Below are 19,674 nucleotides of genomic sequence, written 5' to 3'. Positions count from 1 at the left end.
ATTGTTAAATGTCTGGATAAGATATAAGGACTTACTTGAAAATAAAACCCCAAGGTGGTTGTCACCAATGGAAGCAAAGGCTCAGAAAAGGCTCAATATGGAGGCCAAATGGCCGAAATACTGGGAAATTTTGGAACAAGAAGGAGACAAATTGAAATTGCAGAGTTTTGAGAAATTAAAAGATAAAGTGCGAGACTGGCTTCATTATTATCAGATAATGGAGGCATATAATTTGGATAAGAAAATTGGCTTCCAGGTGGAAAAATCAAAACTAGAAACAGAACTGTTAGAACCCAAAACTAAGATTTTGTCAAAGATGTATAACTTTCTGTTGAAATGGAATACTCAGGATGAAACGGTGAAATCTGCTATGATTAAATGGGCACAAGATGTTGGACATAATATTATGTTTGCTGACTGGGAACAGTTGTGGACCACAGGTATGAAATTTACGGCATGTAAATTTGCCCTAAATGCCCTAAGAGAAAATATTATGAAAATGATATACAGGTGGTACATGACACCAGTCAAGCTTGCAAAAATCTACCATTTGCCCGATAATAAATGTTGGAAATGTAAAGAAAACGAAGGTACATTCTTTCACCTTTGGTGGACGTGCCCAAAGATTAAGGCTTTCTGGGAGATGATCTATAATGAATTGAAAAAGGTATTTAAATATACCTTTCTAAAGAAACCAGAGGCCTTTCTGTTGGGCATAGTCAGCCAATTGGTGCTAAAGAAGGATAGAACTTTCTTTATGTATGCCACAACAGCAGCAAGAATACTTATTGCAAAGTATTGGAAGACACAAGACCTACTCACTCTGGAAGAATGGCAGATGAAGGTGATGGACTATATGGAATTGGCGGAAATGACTGGCAGAATCTGAGACCAGGGAGAAGAATTGGTGGAAGAAGATTGGAAAAAGTTCAAAGACTATTTACAGAAATATTGTAAAACTGATGAATGTTAGAATGATGTTGGATAGAAACTAAGTGGTTTTTAGCTGTAATATTATAAGGGAATATGAAAAAATGGACTATTAATAGGTAAAAATTTAATGTTACAATATTTTAAGATCGAAGACTAGGATAAACAAAGAGGGGAGGGATTTGCTAAACTAACAATTGAAGTGGAATACAGAAAAGGGAAGCGCGAGGAGGTCTGGGAAACAAGCAAATGAAAGATAAGTGATTGAAAGACTGAATTGTTTTTAACTATTTTTATTTTGTATTTTTCTTTTTTCTTTTTCTATTTTGTAATATTTTGAAAATCCTAATAAATATCTTATAAAAAAAAATACATGTAAGTTATGGTTTTAATCTATTTATATTAACAAAAATCTTATTAATCTGTCCTGTTCCATGGGAAATGGGGAGTTAAAAACAAAAACCTAAACAAGCCTGAGAATGCGGCAAATTCATCAACTCCAAGGACATTTAAAGCCAGATGGTGTTTTAGACACAAACTATCAAGGGGGCACAGAAACTGCACGATAAAGAGTTGCTTCTGTTTGCATCCAGGCAGTGTGTGTTCCTGGACGGGAGGGTGGGGGGTTGATAGTGTGTGTGGGGAGGGAATAAGCAGATTGCTTTAATTGCAGGGACAAACTCTTGTAAGCTTAAAAAGAAACATTGAGTAACACTGACTGATCTGTGAGAAGAGATTTATGTAAACTGCACCTAAACCACAAGTCACATGGCCTTGTTCTCCTCTCCCCCTCCACCCTGTTCGTGTGTTTGCTACTTTTGCTCACAATTGAGGTTATGTTTTTAGTTTGCTTCCTTCCTCAGTCGCGCAAGGTTCCTTAAGCAATGCTAGCCTGTGAATGACTTCCAGTTGAATTCAAGATGTCCTTAAAGAGGCTCATTCAGCAGAACCGCAACGCCAACTGTGTGGGCTCAGTTTACACCCCGTACTTGGACCCCATAGGTAACCCACCACTGGACAACAAAAGAAGCCAGGCATTCACAAATTCAATAGACACGTTGTCTAGGGACTACAAGCAGGTATGATTATTATTATTATTATTTCTTCTTACCCGGATTTCACCATGAGGGTGGGTTACAACAATTTAAAAAGAGAGTTAAAAGCAGTTAAGTGTTCAAAAGAGTTTTAAAACCAGTTAAACCAAGTTACAGTCAAGAGAATGGGGTGGGAAATATATCTATCAGAGGTATCAAGGATAAAGAGGGTTGCCTTCAGCACACCACAGAATTTTTTGGGATATGTCTTTCTTATGCTTCACATTTCTGTTGCTGCTCTTGTTCATTCATTTCCAAGTTGGGCTAATGGGAAATAACAATGCAGACGACTTGTTGGTCCACACATGAGGCAAGGTGTTGGTCCACACATGAGGCAAGGTGTGATCTCTATGACCCCCACCCCGTTCCTGATGTAGACCTTCATTCACCCATTCTTCCCTGGTGGTGAGGAGAGCACCATTTTGTGGTTTGCCTCAGGTGCCAAAATGTCTTGGGCCAGCCCTGAACTGTCTATTGCAGGCATCCCCAAACTCGGCCCACCAGCTGTTTTGGGACTACAATCCCCATCATCCCTGACCACTGGTCCTGTTAGCTAGGGATGATGGGAGTTGTAGTCCCAAAACAGCTGGAGGGCTGAGTTTGGGGGTGCCTGCTTTTACAGTTGCAATCTTTTAACAGTCCTAGATGCTGTGGCTATATTATCCACCTGAATCACAGAAATTTAGCAGGTGAGGCTTTCCCACCATTTATCTCTATGCCACAGAAATCTACACCTGTTCAATTTCCATATCTTAGGCTACTGTTTTAGGGCTGGTCTGCCGGGGGAGGCAGCTGCCTCAGAGGCTCAGCCAGCTGATTTGGAGCTTTGCGACCGGGGAAAAACGGGTTATCTTTTTGATTCTATTCTGTGGGAGAGGTGCTTGTAAGATTTTCTTCCTCGGATGCCGAAACAACTTGAGTACTAATATTAGGAAAGGAGGGTGACTTGGTAAGGAGGATGCCATGTGGTGTTCCTTCTCAGGCCCTGGGCACAGAAGCATGAACTAGGATTGGCACAGGCAATCCCAGTTGATTCTAAGGGATTGTGGCCAGGCATGGTCTGAAGTGCTTGCTTGTGCTGTGGTTAAATCTTGAAAGAAACCACAGGCATGGGCTTTGGGCCCAAGATCAATTCACGGTTCAAGCCACCTCTGCCAATAAGTTCCTTGGCTGCTTGCTAAATTGACTAAGATGTGCCATACCTGGGACTGCTCTCAGTTGACAAATGTGCTGAGATGGATTATATTTTTAATCAAGAGAGGCTCTTGCTTTCCACTTTTGGGAGCTGAAATTTGTTCCCACAAGTGTAAATCGTTTAACTTCAGGCAATGGTGATGAATGGGTTGCTGGTGCCTCTGAGTCAGGGCTGGCCCTAGGTATTTTGGCACAGTACCCAAAGCCAGTCAAGTTATTTTGGCACCTGAGGAAGAAAATCCCATAAGCTCCTTTCCCCCTTCCCTGGAAGTAAACGGGTGGTTGTTGTTGTTGTATCAAATGGTGCCTTTGCCCTAGCGATGCACTTTCACTAGCACAAGATGAGACACCCCATTTTCCCTTGATCCCTTCTACCAATAGCACCCTCTATGGCATACCCCATTCTGTTTCAGAGGGTCCACTATTCTTCAGAAGCAGATACTGCAAAAAAGGAAGAGCTGTACTGGGTAGGAGGACTCTTTGAAAATCCAGTGCCCTGCCTTGAGCAAGCACAGCCACTTCTGTTAGTGAAGAGTCACAACTGAAAGGCAACCCATGACTTACAATTTATTCAACTTTTATGACATCCAAAATCAGTTGTCTGGGGCAGCAGCTTCACTCTGCCTAATGGTAGGGCCAGCACTCTTTGGAGAGATGCCTTTATCAACAGCTAGTAGCCATGATATGTGCTTGAACCAGAGTCAGGATGCCACCCAACACCACCCTGCTGGTGAGCAACCAGGAGAGAAGGAATTTTTCCTTTTTGCCCCACTTGAGGGATTCCTGGAAATAGCTGGTTGACCACTGTGGGGTTTAGAATGCAGATGGGCCTTTGATCCAGGAGGGCCATTTTTAACATTTCTGTGTTCCTAAGCTGGGGGAAATCAAGAGGGTGTAACCGTCTTCATCATGCCCTGAATTTGAACTTTCAGAGTCACCTGCTTGGCCCTGTTCAAAGGACCCTGGACCAGGTGGACCTTATATGATCGTAATTCTCACTGGCAGTTTTGCATATGTAAAGCTTTCATCTAGCATTTTGTTTTCTAGACACAAATGAATTTCTAATGCAATGCCCTCCCTTCTCTCTTCTCCTTCCAGCTTTCTTTAAGTAGGACAATCTCTTCAGGTGACTCTGTTGGCCCTCAAAGGTAATAAAGGCATTGCTTTCTCTCTCTAAATATTAGTTCATTACACTGCTACTGGAAATGTGACAATTGTGTGTGGGGGCCCAAGACAGATACTGAAAGAGGAAGATGAAAGTGTGAAAAAACAAATAACTACAATGAAATCCGTGGGCTGGAGAGTTGTGGAAAGACTGAGCAATGCATACCCACAGCCCATCCCTAAACCCAGTAGCTAATGCAGCCACCATTACATATTGTAGTGTGGTAGAGTATCATTAGAGAGTTAATCACCTTTGTATTTCTTCTTGAAATGAAAGGTGGTATATACTTTCTTTTGACGACGATGATATTGAGAATGATTTGAAATCATTTCTCCAGTACACGGCTGGTCATTTCCCCTGTGCTACCAATTGGGTAGACAGAAGGCCAGAGTGCAGAGGAACTGGGGCATCACTTTATATGTGATGCGTTCCTTTCACTCAGTGGCCCAGACCACACAATCAAAATGGGAGGCCAAATATAGGAACAGAAAGGATTCATGCATATAGTATTGTGAAGGGTGAAGCAATTAGGCGGTCATTTCACTATATGCCCAGCACAGAACTCAAAAGTGGGTTGAAATGATGCCATGCTGGAGAACGTGGTGGTAAGCTGGGAGCGAGGATGAATGGATGAGTCTGTTTCTCATTCATGTCACTCTCAGATGTGTTTATGCAGAAGTCCATTCATTCCCATTTTTGCTACTTAAAAAAAAAAATCTGCATGAAAATTTGTATTTTTGAATGTATTTCCCACCTTTTAAAATGTATTTTATCCAAACATTTTTATATGCATTTCAGTACTTCATCTTTTTTGAAGCTGAAAATTGCATCACAGAATTCAGGGAAGTGTGAAATCTGAAGCATAACTGTGTACAGTTCTGCTTGTTAAGTCTGGGATGTGCAGATCTGGTCAGAGGGTGAATTCTTTAAGTATCCTTGGCTGCAGGAGATGAGAGGCAATGGCACAATTACTTCCTTGTATGCTCAGCTTTGCACACATCCAGTCGAGCCACATTCTCCCAGTGACAGTTTGGTGATGTGTACAATAATGTACGTCCTGTAAACAATCCTGTCCACATGATCTTTGGAGATGTGGGGAGATTTTAGATTTTTCATTGCACAGCACTTGTTAAGAACTACTGATGCTTCTGATGAACAGCACATTTATTCTAAATTAAGCCTTAAACACGTTATTCCCTTCCAATGGGTTATTGACTTTGTGTGTATCTGTGTATCTCTCTCTCTCTGCAGAAAGTCACTTAAAATCTTCAAAGAAGATAATGAAACATTTGGATTTGAAATTCAGGTGAGCCTTTAACCCTATGAATGCAGGGAAATTAAAATGGGAGCTCTCAAACCATTCTGGAGTGCTGCTGCCATTATCAGGTTAGCCCAAGCACACTCATCCATGTAAGCAGGTGTGTGTGTGTGTGTGTGTGTGTGTGTGTGTGTGTGTGCACTATGGAATACTTGGCTCTCTCAAACCTGGAGCTGTTCCTGGCTTTTTCCCTCAGCCAAACCTTTCACACAAAATTGTTGTGAGGATATAATGGGGAGAACCATGTATCCTTAGAGGAAGGAGGGGACAAAAATGCAAACAAACAAAACAGAAGTGCTTCTTCACAACTGTTAGAAAGAATGTTTCATGGGGTGCTAAACTGCTCCTCATGGTTGTTACCCCATGTTGACTGGAATAGGGAGGTCTTTATTCCATGCTAAGCCAGCATTTCATAACTATGAAAGACCCAGTGTGGCCTACTGGTTAGAGTGCTGAATTAGAACCTGGAAGAGAAGGGTTGAAACAGTCAGAAAGCTACTCTATTCAGTCTACTCTACCTCACTGGGTTGCTGTTGAGGATCAAATGGGGGCAGTGAAGAGCCATTTGCACCACCTTGACCCCCATTGGAAGAAACTTGGGATATAACTGTTACAGCAACAACAGCTATTTACCATGCATAAAGAGGTGGGTCGGGCTTTCTGTGAGAGCTCAGAAGATCTCACAGCACTGAATGCCTCAGAGACGAATGAAAGAGGCCCCTGAGGCGTCTGAGCTCCTCTTCTTCCTTTCCCCTCACTTCCTTTTCCAGTGCTATATTGTGAGCAATATCTATTGTGGGCATTTGACCATTGGAGAGGGGAGGTGGTGTTGCAGGGCCAGCCCTGCCATTGGCGCATCAGGCAGCTGGTGTGGGGTGTCATGAAAGGACAGCAAATTGTTACTGTTCTATTTTTATTGCCAGGGAAGGGCAGAGATGCTTGTGAGATTTCCTGCTCGAGGTGCCAAAACCACTTGGTTGGCCGTGTCAGCAGCATTTGCTGCTCTGCCTCAGGCAGCAAAATGGCTTGAGCTAACCTTGGGAGGGGACACTGTTTAGTCATTTGGACAGGACCTGATTAGGGCCAAAACAGTTACCGTACTTTAGATTTGCTTCACATTCCCTTCATTTTGTTAGTTGCAGCCAATAGCTATGCCCAGGCAGGAGACCTAAGAAACATTGCTTTGCCTCTGACCAGATCCTTGATATTGTAATTTTATGTTGTGAACCGCCCCGAGATTTACAGGTATAGGGTGGTACACAAATTTAATAAATAATGATAATAATGAAAAAATTGTCCCCCTGTTCTGCTGGGTGCTTGTTGAATTATTATACACACCTACTGTCAGACTGTCTTACAGCTGTGTAACACACCAGGGCCTTGGACACATAATTTCTTTTGTGGTACCATATGAGCAATTTCTTCCTGATCTTCTCTAAATGTCTGGGAAGGAGAAGGACAGCCTTGTTGTTGGGTGGGAACACTGTTTGTTCCTGTTAGTTCTCTCCCCCCCCCCACACACTATTTATCTTTTAGAAAGAGGAAGCATTTGTTTCACTGTTGTGTGGGAGAGTGAATGGGTGGGAGGATGCAGTTTGATGGGTACGTAAGCCAGTTTCGATACTACTTCTGTGAACTGGTGCCGCAAGATAAACCTTTTCCTGTTCCCAACGCAGTGTTTCTGTTCACAGACTCTTCGACTGCAGCGCCACATCAGCCACTCCTTGGAAACTTGCACGTACATCTGCAAAGTTAAAGAAGGAAGCCCCGCCTCTCTTGCCGGACTACAAAGTGGTAACTAGCCTTTTCCCCCACCCTAAAATTCACCCTAACAAAGTTCACTGTAGGGATGGGGGAAATATTCAGCCTGAGGACCACATTTCCTCACAGGCAACTTCCCAGGGGTCACACACCAGTAGTCAGTCTCTCTCTCTCTCTCTCTCTCTCTCTCTCTCTCTCTCTCTCTCTCTGTGTGTGTGTGTGTGGATGTAGACACAGACACCACAGACACACCCACCCCTCTCGCCATGCAGGTAAGCAAGAGGCACCAGAATTTAAGGATACATTCTAGTCAGATAAAATCACTACAAGATGGCACAGAGTGAAGTCAGTGAGCAGTTTGGCCTGGACCATAGGAGCCAACCTCTAGGGGCACAGGGCCGCCCCCCCAGTTGATGGGCACTGCCGTTCAAACGGTGTGCATGCACTGTATCATGTGATCGATTATGTGTGGCAGAGCTTACCTGTCCGTCCGTCCCCCCATATTTTATTCAAGTTGGCACCTTGAGGCCTGGACATGGATGTGTGGACAGCCACAGTCAGACCCTGGACCTGAGGTTTCCCACTCCTGGTTTACTGCTTCTCCCATTTGCTTTTTTTTTTTTTTTTTTAGGATACAGAGGGAACAATGAATACACAGTCTCTAATTATATCCATTTTTGAATTATCACAGGTTATATTTTGACCAACATCAACGGAATGAGCACCGAAGGACTTGCTCATAAGCAAATGGTGGACTTGATCAAGTCATCAGGGAACTTTTTGAGGTAATCAAAAGCCCTTCTGCTCCCAAGAAGACAAAAAGGGTTTTCTCATGGTTTGTTATTGCTGCAGAGAAATGGCCAAGGCAGCAATGGGCACAGGCCACAAGAAACGTTCCAGGATTCAGAACATTAGAGTATGCAGGCAGGCAGGCATTTGCCGTCAAAAGCCATTGGTGCACTCAGGGCAGGACTTTGGGGCAAAGGTCCAGGGCCCCACTCAGCAGAATGAGCAGGAGCCCAAATGCAGCAACAGAGCTGGCTTACCATATATTGAGCTTAACTGAAACAGGTGGTGTTTGTGTGTATGTCTGTACAACCATTAGGTCCAGAATCTGAAACAGTATTCAATCTATTTAAGAAACTTACGGACAACTCTTCGCATTGTGATCATAGAGGACTTTGCAACATTTTAAATAAAGCAGCATTACTTAAAACCATAAAGCACAATTAAAATGACAACAGATTTAAATCAAAACATTGGGGACAGTAGAACAATCCAGATACGTAAGAAAATTCAAAACTGCTTAAGCAAGCCCCTCCAAAGCCTGAGAGACCGTGCATTTTATTAACAAGGCAACAGAATTCCAACAATATTGTGGCCAGCCATACCTCCAGGAAGGAGGAATATTGTAGTCTGGATGCCACGACAGAGAAGGCCCTCTTTCATGTCACTTGACAGCAAGGTGATGGGACAGTAAGCTGCACCTGCCAGTCTCAGAGCCTGAGTTGCCCGATAGTTGCAACACAGCCTAAAATGTGGCTGACATATGACAATCAATTAAGGTCTGTTACCCTATGGTTCCTTTGGGACAAATCAATGGGACAGAACTCAGAGGGGATGTAGGCTCCTCATCTTAATAAAAGTACACCTGTTTTCTCCTATGCCCCCTTCTCTTTCTCAACCACAACCCTGGAATATCTCTTTGCCCCCACTACTCAGGCACAATTTAATGGCATTTAATCAGAAATGGATTTCAAGTCCTTTCACATTCTTAACCAGTAATACACGTTCTCTTGGATTAGGCAAGAATCAGTGGTGACATGAGCCCAAGTTTGCCTCCTTATCCACCTGAGCTGCCAGAAGTTATTAAGCTTGTTTTTTATTTAATTTTATTTATTTGTTGAATTTATATACTACCCTATACCCAGAGGTCTCGGGGGGTGGGGTGGTTCACAGAACAAAATCAAAATATAAAACATTGTTGTCCCAATAGTAATCTTGTCTGTCTCAAAAATCAAGTATGTAAATGATGTCTGCAAACGTTCATATTTGCCAGAGGCAAGTAACAGGAGATGGCTATCACCATTCTCCTTGTGAACTTTAGCATGGCTTATATTTGGTAAGGGAGAAACAGCCAAGACTAGATGGAGCCACAGTCCAATGCAGGAAACGCATGCCTGACATTTTAACTTGCATTCATATTAGCAATATGAAATTTTATTAATAGTGGTAATAAATAATAATAATAATAATAGTAATAATAGTAATAATAATAACAATACTTACTGTTTGCAGGTTAGATACTGTGAATGAGTCCTTTATAATGAAGCGGATGGAACTGGAAACTAAGCTGCGGTTCTTGAAGGTACTGATTCTATATAGAGGATAGAAAGCATCAGTTTTAACTATGCAGAAACCACCTGAAGATACATTTGTTTATTTAGGGGCTTATATCTTTGATTTTCTTCACAAGTGAACTCAGAGTAGTTCAGATAACAAACCATAATACGAAACATAAAAGCAAATTCAATATAAATATTCCTAAATCAATAAGAGCAACAAAACAACATCTGCTATGCAAAGTAGCAACATTATAATCACAGCATCCAGGGAAACTACCTAGCCTTTTCTCTGTCCCACCTGAATCAGGAGAGCCAGCTGAAGGGCTAGGCAGGTGTTTGGAGGCAGTGATGAAATCCTTGAAAGATGGAGGTGTCATGTGTTCTAAGTTATCAAGTCGAGAAAGTGAGAGGGGGCAGCCTACATGGGGTTGTCCTTCAAGATAACTCAGGAGCTTGAACTGGTCCAAAAGGCAGCAGCTGGAGTTACATTTAGAACTCATATAACCCTTGTTCTAAAACAGCTGCATTTGTTGCCAGCAGTTGGGTGATGTTAATTGCCCTCAGCCTAATTTAATGCAGGTGAGGGGAGCTCAGAGGAAGAACAGGAGGGGGAAAACATGGGGTGAGTTGGGGAAAATCTCAAATGGAGGTGGAGGAAGCCCTTTGCTGGAGATTTGTTCAGATCTTTGATCCTATCCTTCCCCTGGCAACTGGGGTGGGGGTGGGGAGAAGAGGAGGAGGAAGAAGAGAGAGAAAGAGAAAGAGAATGAGGGAGGAGAAAGGGAAACAGAAAGGGGAAAATAATGGCCCCACCCATTTTTACTCCAGCCCTGCCCACTGCTCCCAATGAATTACAACTCCTTCCCCAAAGAATGTAGTCTCAACAGGTGGGGGCGGAGGAGGAAAGTTCCTTGGGGGGCGGGGAACCTATCTATCTCTGATGGCTATTACACTAATGCTAGCATAATGAAGAGTAGAGCACCTGCCGTAGACACTTTTTTTGGGATGAGGAAGACAGAAAATGGGCCTCAGCGCAATGCTGCATGTCTTCAGTTATAAAAAGAACGCAAAATTATTAAATCTTCTATTGCCAGTTTGGACTCATTTTGCAATGTGATTAATGAGCAGCCAGCTTTTCTTAGGACTTAGTGCAGGCAGCAGCTGAAGCAGAATGGCATCCGTTCAGCTTTCCTTGGGCTCTGTGCCTGAAGCTTAAGCCAGGAAAGTACATTTCAGCCCCCAAATATTTATATTGGGAGAGGGGAGTCAGCAAGCATCATGTGATTCCACCTAGCTCCTGATGATTGGAAAGCCACACTCTGCATGATGGAACAACACCCAGTAGAAACAGTAGCCTTGTTCGGATTTTCAGTTGCACAGATACTGAACCACCAAAGGAAAAAGCAGAATTGTGTCCACTGGCCTTGCTCCTCCTCCTCCTCCTTCACACTTTCAGTGGAAGGTCTGAACCTAGTGGAAAGTTGCACACATACATGCTCAGGCTCCTTTGCATTTAACTGGAGACCTGATCACGTAGGTTTCCTCGTCCCTTGAAGCACCTATGCATTTATAACTGAACATTCCCATCTCAGGAAATTAAACCATTATCCTTAACATAGAGGTCATGAATTGAAACTTATTTCACCTTCCCTTCTACTCATTGGGCATGAAATCCTGGCAGGGACAGGGTTAAAGGTTTCTTTAGCTGCACAATGGGGCCTTCATCTTGATTAAGCCGTTAGCTGCTGCTGTGAAATTCCCATAAATCATCACCGCAACCATGCTGCCAATATCCAGCAGAGAATATGAGGGAAAGGTCCTTGCACTCTGCTGCTGTTCCACTCTGGTACAAAATCTTGAAACCGAAGGAGGAAACGTGGGAAGCCCACTGGCCCAGCCAAACTGCTTACATAACCCCAAAGCCACCACCTGAGCTTGACCTCCAGATGACACCAAATCCTGGGATGCTAGCAAGCCCCTTGATTAAAGCAGCTAAGAAGGCAAGGGACTCCTGCCATCCAGCCTAGAAAGAGCTAGCAAAATTGTGCTTGAACCGCAGAGCCAAACTTTTTCATTGCTCTGATTAATGAGAGAGCACAGTGGCTGATTATTATGAAGCCTGGCAAACTAGGAAGAATGCTGTCTTGTCACTTATCCAAAACTTGGATAAACTCCCTGATGATGATCTTTCTCTCTCTTGGAAGGAAAGCTTTAGGAAAAGCACTGGGATTTAAGGAAAGGGATTGGAGTTTAAAGGAAGTGTAATACATTTGCAGTAATCTATGATATACAGTACAGAATGTCACTGCTCAGCTGTTCTAGGGGAAAGTGAGATGGGATTATGTGTCCCAATAAGAACATAAGGAGATCCTTTTGGATAAGACCAAAGACCCACCTAGTCCAATTTCCTGGTCATTTCTCTTAGATTCTGATGTTTCCCTTGGGCGTTTTTCAAGTCCCCAGGTGTGTGACCAGTAAGCAAATTTCAAAATCTGAATACCCAAAGTCCATCATGACCCCCCCCAATAACTTGGATATGCATTATTCCTTCCCTCCCCCCTCCAAAAAAACCCACCATTCACTTTAATTATTGTCCAACTGACTCCAGTGCCCTTGGGGGGAGGGTTAAAATACTGATTTAAAAAACAACAACAGGAAAAAGGCAACACGAGAAAGAGGGATAAAACACTAAACTTCATTTAAAAACAACTGCAAATCCCTCAGACACAACTGGACCAATTCAGAGAAAATCGCTGGACACATTTGTCACAATCACAATGGGGGCTTGAGTGTATAACCGAGCTACCTTATAAAGTGTTGTGCCCCAAATTGCAGTGATCTCTGCTTGCCTTTTACAGAAAACCCTGCAAGAAAAATTGCTGGAGTTCCAGTCACTGTGCTTACGAGAACACCACCTTGCTAATGGTAAGGCTGAATTTCCTGTGATAGAAAATAAGAATGCATAACCCACCCCAGTTTCCTCTGCAAAAATGATGTGAACACCAGTGAGTCAATGAGTTTCCTGAGTTTCAGATTTTGGTTTGCCTTTGTTCTCTCCTGCAGATAAAAGGTTTGGGAGAAGCTGTATAGAAGAACACCAGCCATAGCATAAATTGCCATGATAAGTCTTCAGTTCCCCCAAAGAATTATGGGAGCTGCGGTTTGTTAAGTGTGCTGAGGGTTGTTAGGCAGCCCCTGCTCCCTTCTCAGAGCTACAATTCCCAGACTTCCCTGTGAAGACAAATTGATTGTTGAACCACTTTGGGAACTGTAGCTCTGAGAGGGAAATAGGGGTCTCATACCAACTCTCAGCACCTTTATCAAGCTACAGCTCCCAGAATTCTTCGTTGAAAGCTATTACTGTTTAAATTCATATGATAATACTTTAAATATATGGTGTGAATGTGGCCATATGACACTGACTGTACACCTCTGGCTGGTATTAAAACATTTGCCTGAATTGTGCATACAGTAGTCTTTAGCTTGAAGTGTCTGCTTTCAGGAAATTGCATTTTAAACACTGCAAACGAAGCTTTTCACCTTGCTGATCCAGCCGATTTGTTTTTAATTGTATTTGTTTTATTGATTTACCTTTACGTTTTATTTCTTATTGTTGCTATTTTGTTTTTAATCTGCATTGTAGACTGCCTGGGAGGTAGATATTTATGAAGGGCAGTTTATAAATGCCTTAAATATACATACATGATTTTTGTATCCACTTGTATTGATTTTTCAAGGCTGCTGTGAGTCACACTGGAGAAAGTAGAATTCCCCAGAGCCCTAATAAACAGCCTTTACTCATTATTTGGGGACGCGGGTGGCGCTGTGGGTAAAACCTCAGTGCCTAGGACTTGCCGATCGCATGGTCGGCGGTTCGAATCCCCGTGGCGGGGTGAGCTCCCGTCTTTCGGTCCCAGCTCCTGCCCACCTAGCAGTTCGAAAGCACCCCTAAGTGCAAGTAGATAAACAGGTACCGCTTTATAGCGGGAAGGTAAACGGCGTTTCCATGTGCTGCGCTGGTGCTGGCTCGCCAGAGCAGCTTCGTCACGCTGGCCACGTGACCTGGAAGTGTCTCCGGACAGCGCTGGCCCCCAGCCTCTTAAGTGAGATGGGCGCACAACCCTAGAGTCGGACACGACTGGCCCGTACGGGCAGGGGTACCTTTACCTTTTACTTATTTATTTAATTTCTATACCGCCCTTCATCCGAGGATCACAGGGCAGATTACAGTATAAAAACCACATTATTATTTGTAGTGTAATCGAATTTTGGCCCCAAAATAGGTCACATGAATTAGGCTCATCTCTAAACCAAAGGTAAAGGAAACTTGGAAGGTAGAGAAGAGATCTGGGACCTCCACAGAGACCTGGAAACAACGAAGAGTTTAAGTGATGTAGGTTAGGGAGAGAGATGGTAACAGGTCCAGCACCAGCCACTGAGTTCCATTGCTGGGTAGAGATTTAAATCCAGTTCTTGCCAGCCCCAGGTTTGATGCTCTTAGTGCAGGGGCTGGTAACCTGTGGCCCTCCAGATACTGTTTGACTATAGCTCACCTGATCTCTGACCATTGGCCATATTGACTGGGGCTGATAAGAGTTGGTGTCCCACACCATTTGGAGGAACATCAGTTTGCCATCGCTGCTTTGACCATTATCTACACCAGCTCTCAGGCCAGCTAAGTAAAAAATAGAATTTAACATTCGTATAGCATAGGGGTGAGGAACATTCCCCTTCTGAGCAACCTTCCAGAGGTTGGCAGGGCCAGGGGCAAATGTGGAGCCACTGTGGTGTGTTGGACTAGGACCTAGGAGGTCAGGGTTTGAATCCTCACTCGGCTATGGGTGACCTTGGGCCGGTCACAATCTCTCAGCTTAACCTACCTCACAGGGTTGTTGTGAGGAGAAAATAGGGAGAACCACAGAGCTCCTGAGAGGAAAAGGTGGTATATAAATGTAAGAAAGGAGGAGAAGAAAGAGCAATGGGGGTGAACACTTCTGTAGAGTTGGTTAGTTCCTCTGTGCATGTTCTCACACCCCAAGCAAGCAAGAGGCATTATCAGAGTTCAATGACACATTCTAGTCAGGCAAAAACACTTGGGGTGTGAAGAAGGGAAAATAGTAGAATAGAATAGAATAGAATAGAATAGAATAGAATAGAATAGAATAGAATAGAATTTATTATTTATACCCCGCCAATCTGGCTGGGTTTCCCCAGCCACTCTGGGCGGCTTCCAACAAAGCATTAAAATACAGTAGTCTGTTAAACATTAAAAGCTTCCCTAAAGAGGGCTGCCTTCAGATGTCTTCTAAAAATCTGGTAGTTGTTCTTCTCTTTGACATCTGGTGGGAGGGCGAATAGGGGTTAGAGTTCCAAGAGAGGCCAGAGAGACTTGGAGGGCCACATTTGGCCCCTGGACCTGAGGTTCCCCATTCCTAGCGTAGCGTGTTTGAGTACTCAAAGAATTTACCATGCATTTTTTAGTTGTAATCCTTGCAGCGACTCTGCAAGGTTAAGTTATTATTATTCCCCTTTCTGCAGATGACAGAGAGACTGGCCTAAGGCACCCTGATAAGTTCATGGCAGATACAATTCATAGCTCAGTCTCGCCTACCACACTACACTTCACCAGCTTTCACATTCACACAATGTGCACCAGTTATAATGCAGAAGTAAAACACACACACACACCCCACCCACTGGGGCGCTTATCGTGTCATCTGAGAGCTAGCAATGGGTGGATCTGTCAATTTCGGTTTCATTCAATTTTGCATTCCCCCCCCCCCACCTTAATTTCATATCTCCACATTTCTGCACCAGTTTGCAATTTTTTAAAAAGAAAAAGTCCTAATGGAAATTCATCAGCATTTTAGTCCCGTCTCTCCTAATCTGCATAACTGTATGCAATATTGCCTTACACATTTTTGCAAAGCAATTCCCCCCGTCCTCAAATAATAACAGTTCAATTTTGTATGCTATTTTCAGTAATATATGCATCTAATGCACACTTTACCACAGTGTATGGATTTTTGTACGCCTTACTTGGCTGGAAAACTGCATTGCAAAATCCAGGAAAGTGTGAATTTTGAAAGATGGCTGTGTTTTGGTTCTCATGTTGTTTCAGAGAGTGTGAATTAGGAAGGATCACCTTTAAATGAAAACTGAATGTAATTTCTCCCCCATTCCAAAGTGAGAGCTCCAATGATATTTCACCAAGATCAGTACATTTAGTACCGTGGAACCTTGGGTTATGTACCATCCTCCTTATGAACGCTTTGGGTTACGAGTTCCACTAACCTGGAAGTAGGTGTTCCGGGTAGCGAACTTTGCCCCAGGATGCGAGTGGAAGTCGCATGCCGGCAGGAGGCCCCATTAGCAAAAGCATGCCTCAGGTGAAGAACGGTTTTGGGTTAAGAACGGACCTCCAGAACAAATCAAGTTCATAAATGGAGGTACCACTCTATATTATTCCAGCTTATGCGTTTTGAGGTAATTAATGCATGTTCTCTTCTGTCTCTTTCCCAGGGGAAATGTGCTCGCCACTTGAATTTGTGGGACTGGAAGAATCTAACTTATTTGGTGATTACGCTGGATCAGGGTCAGCTTTGGCAAACAAACCCCGATTTCCCAGCGAAAGCAGCTGTTTAAGCCGCCTGAGCTCAATGACCGTGGACAGTGAGGACAGCTTCTACCAAGCCTACGATTCCGAGGATCCTGCCAGTGGGACTTTTAGCCGGCAGTCGAGCACAGAAGACGACTGCTTCCTCTCGAGGGACAGTGATGTTGCCTTTGTGAAGAGTTCACTGAGAAGGCACAGAAGCATCAGTGTGACAAGCAGTGGGTCTGCGTCTCCCTCTTGGGATGGAAGCAACGTCTCGAACATATTTGGGACTCTCCCGCGAAAAAGCCGGAAGGGAAGTGTTCGAAAAAGGCTGCTGAAATTCATCCCTGGCCTCTACCGAGCTGTAGAAGAGGAAGAAAGTCGTGTCTGACAACTGAAGTGGGCTAGGAACTGCATCCTTCAGTGAATATCTGGGCAACAACCTGCAGCTTTCAAACCATTCAGACAGAAGTGCAGGTCCTACGTCAGGGACAAAATACAATTCCCATCATCCCTGATCATTGGCCATGCTGGCAGAGGCTGATGGGAACTGGAGTCCAAGGCCAAAGATTTCCCCATCCCTAACGTTGTGCCTGCACTTCATTCAGTGAAAAGTCAATGGAGGTGAAGGGAACACTTGAGACTGAGAGACTTGTTTTTGTCTGAAATAGTTTCAAGACATCCATATTGATATTATATATACACAGCATTTTGGGGTGAAGGGCAGTAGGGTGGATGGCTGTTTTCAAATGACATTCATACATTGTGGGTCGGACATGGCAACTGCTAGGAACTAAGTGTCATGATGGTCCTTTCCCAAGTCTTACTAGCTGCTAACAAGAAAATTAGACATATTTCTTATCTAGGTGATCAAACAAAGGCCCATTCACAAGTTTGGCTCTACCAGCACATTTCCTTCACACAGTTATTAAGGGTTCGCAGCTGTCCATGCTTGTTTTCTTCTCCCTTTCTGATCACATGGAAAAAGTAACCCATGAACCAGAAGTATATGTGTGTACTGGTTTGCAGGAGTACAGCTATTCCTGTGATTTGAGGAGCCTTAAGAAGCAAAGCAAATCTGTTATAAGCATGAGAATCGATGCAATCTTGTGAACCAGCATACAAGTATATTTAGAATTATTTCTTGCATGTACAGCCATACCTCGGGTTACAAACGCTGCAGTTTGCACGTTTTCGGGTTGCGAACCGCACCGAACCCAGAAGTACTGGAACGGGTTACTTCCGGGTTTCGGTGCTCGCGCATGCGCAGAAGCACAAAATGACGTCACACACATGCGCAGAATCGCATCACACGTGTGCACAGACGCGGCACTGCGGGTTGCGACCATGCCTCCTGCACGGACCACGTTCACAACCCGAGGTATGACTGTATGTGCAAAGAAGATTTGGCAGCATTAATGAACTGGGTTCATAGAGCTATAGCCTTCAGATGTAACTACACTGCCTGTTATGTACAGTGTGTGTTCCAGAAGAAAAGAAGACCAAGTGCTTTAATACAGCCCCCCCTTTTGTAAATATAGTTCAAATTGCATTTCATGTGTATATATTTGAATATCAGTTTTGAAGAATGTAGTGGTCGATATTTGCATTTCAAAAAACAAACTGAAAGGTGGTCACCAAATGGTAAATATTGGGATATGGACATCAGAAGTTGTTGGGGGAGGGGCGGGGGCAGGAGGGGTTAAAAACTCAAACATGGTAAAAATATAAAATACTAAATTTTCAAGGTCCACATGGGGGGGGGGATGGAGTTTTGAGATTCTGATTTCTAAGTGGCTGGTTTTAAAAAGGCATGCATAGCTCCACCTCTGGAGTTGAATAGGTCTGGTCATGACCTACACCTAGATGACAAATGTCCTGGAAACTGAACACTCTAAAGCAGGGGTGCCCAAACTTTTTCCAAAGAGCCAGATTTGATGAAGTGAACATGCGTGAGGGCTGACCAAAGTTCTTGAGCTTTTTTTAGGGTTGACATTGTTGAGCTTTTAGGATTTCCCCCCGGGACATATACTGCCACAGGGGCCTGCTTAAATCAACCGGCAGGCCGGATTAGGCCACTTAAATGCTCTAAAGGAAGATAGGAAGGATAGACAATGGAGGAGCAAAATATAGCAATGAACAAGGCTGCAATTCTGAGCATGTTTAAAGGTAAAGGGACCCCTGACCATTAGGTCCAGTCGTGGCCGACTCTGGGGTTGCGGCGCTCATCTCCTTTACTGGCTGAGGGAGCCGGCGTTCAGCTTCCGGGTCATGTGGCTAGCATGACTAAACCGCTTCTGGTGAACCAGAGCAGCGCACAGAAACGCCATTTACCTTCCCGCCGGAGCGGTACCTATTTATCTACTTGCACTCTGACGTGTTTTCGAACTGCTAGGTTGGCAGGAGCAGGGACTAAGCAACGGGAGCTCACCCCGTCATGGGGATTCAAACCGCCAACCTTCTGATCAGCAAGTCCTAGGCTCTGTGGTTTAACCCACAGCGCCACCCACGTCCCCTGAGCATGTTTACCTCGTAGTAAACCAGACCCCATCAGTGTATATGTAAAGTTAGGATTCCCCCCCAGTGTTCATCACCTTACACACTGTTCCCATTGAATTACATTAACCGTTTTGCACAGTTTGGAGAGTTCAGGTCCAATCAGTGCCCTCTATGCTTCTTCCTCCCATACTGTACTCAAGCAGAGTGAACTTAAAAAAAAACCAAAACATTTAGAGGATGTGGTCAGGGCCCCTTTCTTATGAATCCTGGAACTGCCTGCTAGCAGCTGTCTTTCATGACGTGGCCTAAAGGGAGGAGGATGTGGCAACTGTGCAGAAGCTAAGCATGTCTGGATCTCACCAGGGTCTGGGTGAGAGACTGTATGGGAACTTTCTGCCTGCCACCTTTGAGATCCACGCTGGAAGAGATGCAGCAAGATATAAGCATATCAAATTAATAAGCAAAACACCTTGACTGCAAGGAGCCAGAGTACCTGTACTAAGTACTCTGCTGATAAAGTAGATGAACTACTTGCTCACAATAATTTCGTATTTTTTAAATTAGGGGTCTAACAATAAATTAGACAAGCACTGCCCCTTCTGAATTTCAGACACCTAGTCAAAACTCTATTTCAGGAGGTCTGTGAAACCTAAACGTTTTACATGTTTTAAAGAAGGATTTGCAGTTCTTGAGGTTTAAAATTTTGGAGGTTTATGTTTTTACATTTTGTATGTTGTAAGTTTTATTGTGAGACCTACATGATGAAAAGC

At 43.7% G+C, this 19,674-nt stretch overlaps 1 protein-coding gene and 1 long non-coding RNA gene across 2 annotated transcripts in view; one reads left to right on the top strand and one right to left on the bottom strand.

Moving 5' to 3' along the window:
* The window catches only part of LOC308479457, a 65,936-nt gene that overhangs the window by 24,057 nt on the left and 22,205 nt on the right, over positions 1-19,674 (bottom strand). The window contains exon 2 of the long non-coding RNA XR_013987678.1: positions 9,752-9,839. This is a non-coding gene — a long non-coding RNA (uncharacterized lncRNA). The remainder of the gene's footprint in view (positions 1-9,751; positions 9,840-19,674) is intronic.
* Positions 1,600-17,994, top strand: CYTIP (cytohesin 1 interacting protein). Its single transcript, XM_081008689.1, has 8 exons — positions 1,600-2,009; positions 4,317-4,366; positions 5,635-5,689; positions 7,393-7,495; positions 8,154-8,247; positions 9,761-9,830; positions 12,666-12,732; positions 16,330-17,994. Exons 1-8 carry the CDS (start codon positions 1,851-1,853, stop codon positions 16,794-16,796), a joined length of 1,065 nt encoding a protein of 354 aa, XP_080864815.1. The 5' UTR covers positions 1,600-1,850; the 3' UTR covers positions 16,797-17,994.

Source organism: Podarcis pityusensis, assembly GCF_964106645.2.
Source record: "Podarcis pityusensis genome assembly, chromosome: 1".
Classification (NCBI taxonomy): domain Eukaryota; kingdom Metazoa; phylum Chordata; class Lepidosauria; order Squamata; family Lacertidae; genus Podarcis; species Podarcis pityusensis.
This window is presented reverse-complemented; position numbering and strand designations above follow the sequence as displayed.

What these genes read in the sequence shown, in the direction of transcription:
- CYTIP (XM_081008689.1), top strand. Translation starts at nt 1,851, where the DNA reads ATGTCCTTAAAGAGGCTCATTCAGCAGAACCGCAACGCCAACTGTGTG. An exon ending in TCATCAGGGAACTTTTTGAG is followed by an intron (nt 8,248 to 9,760) that starts GTAATCAAAAGC and finishes TACTGTTTGCAG; the next exon opens with GTTAGATACTGTGAATGAGT. An exon ending in CTAAGCTGCGGTTCTTGAAG is followed by an intron (nt 9,831 to 12,665) that starts GTACTGATTCTA and finishes TGCCTTTTACAG; the next exon opens with AAAACCCTGCAAGAAAAATT.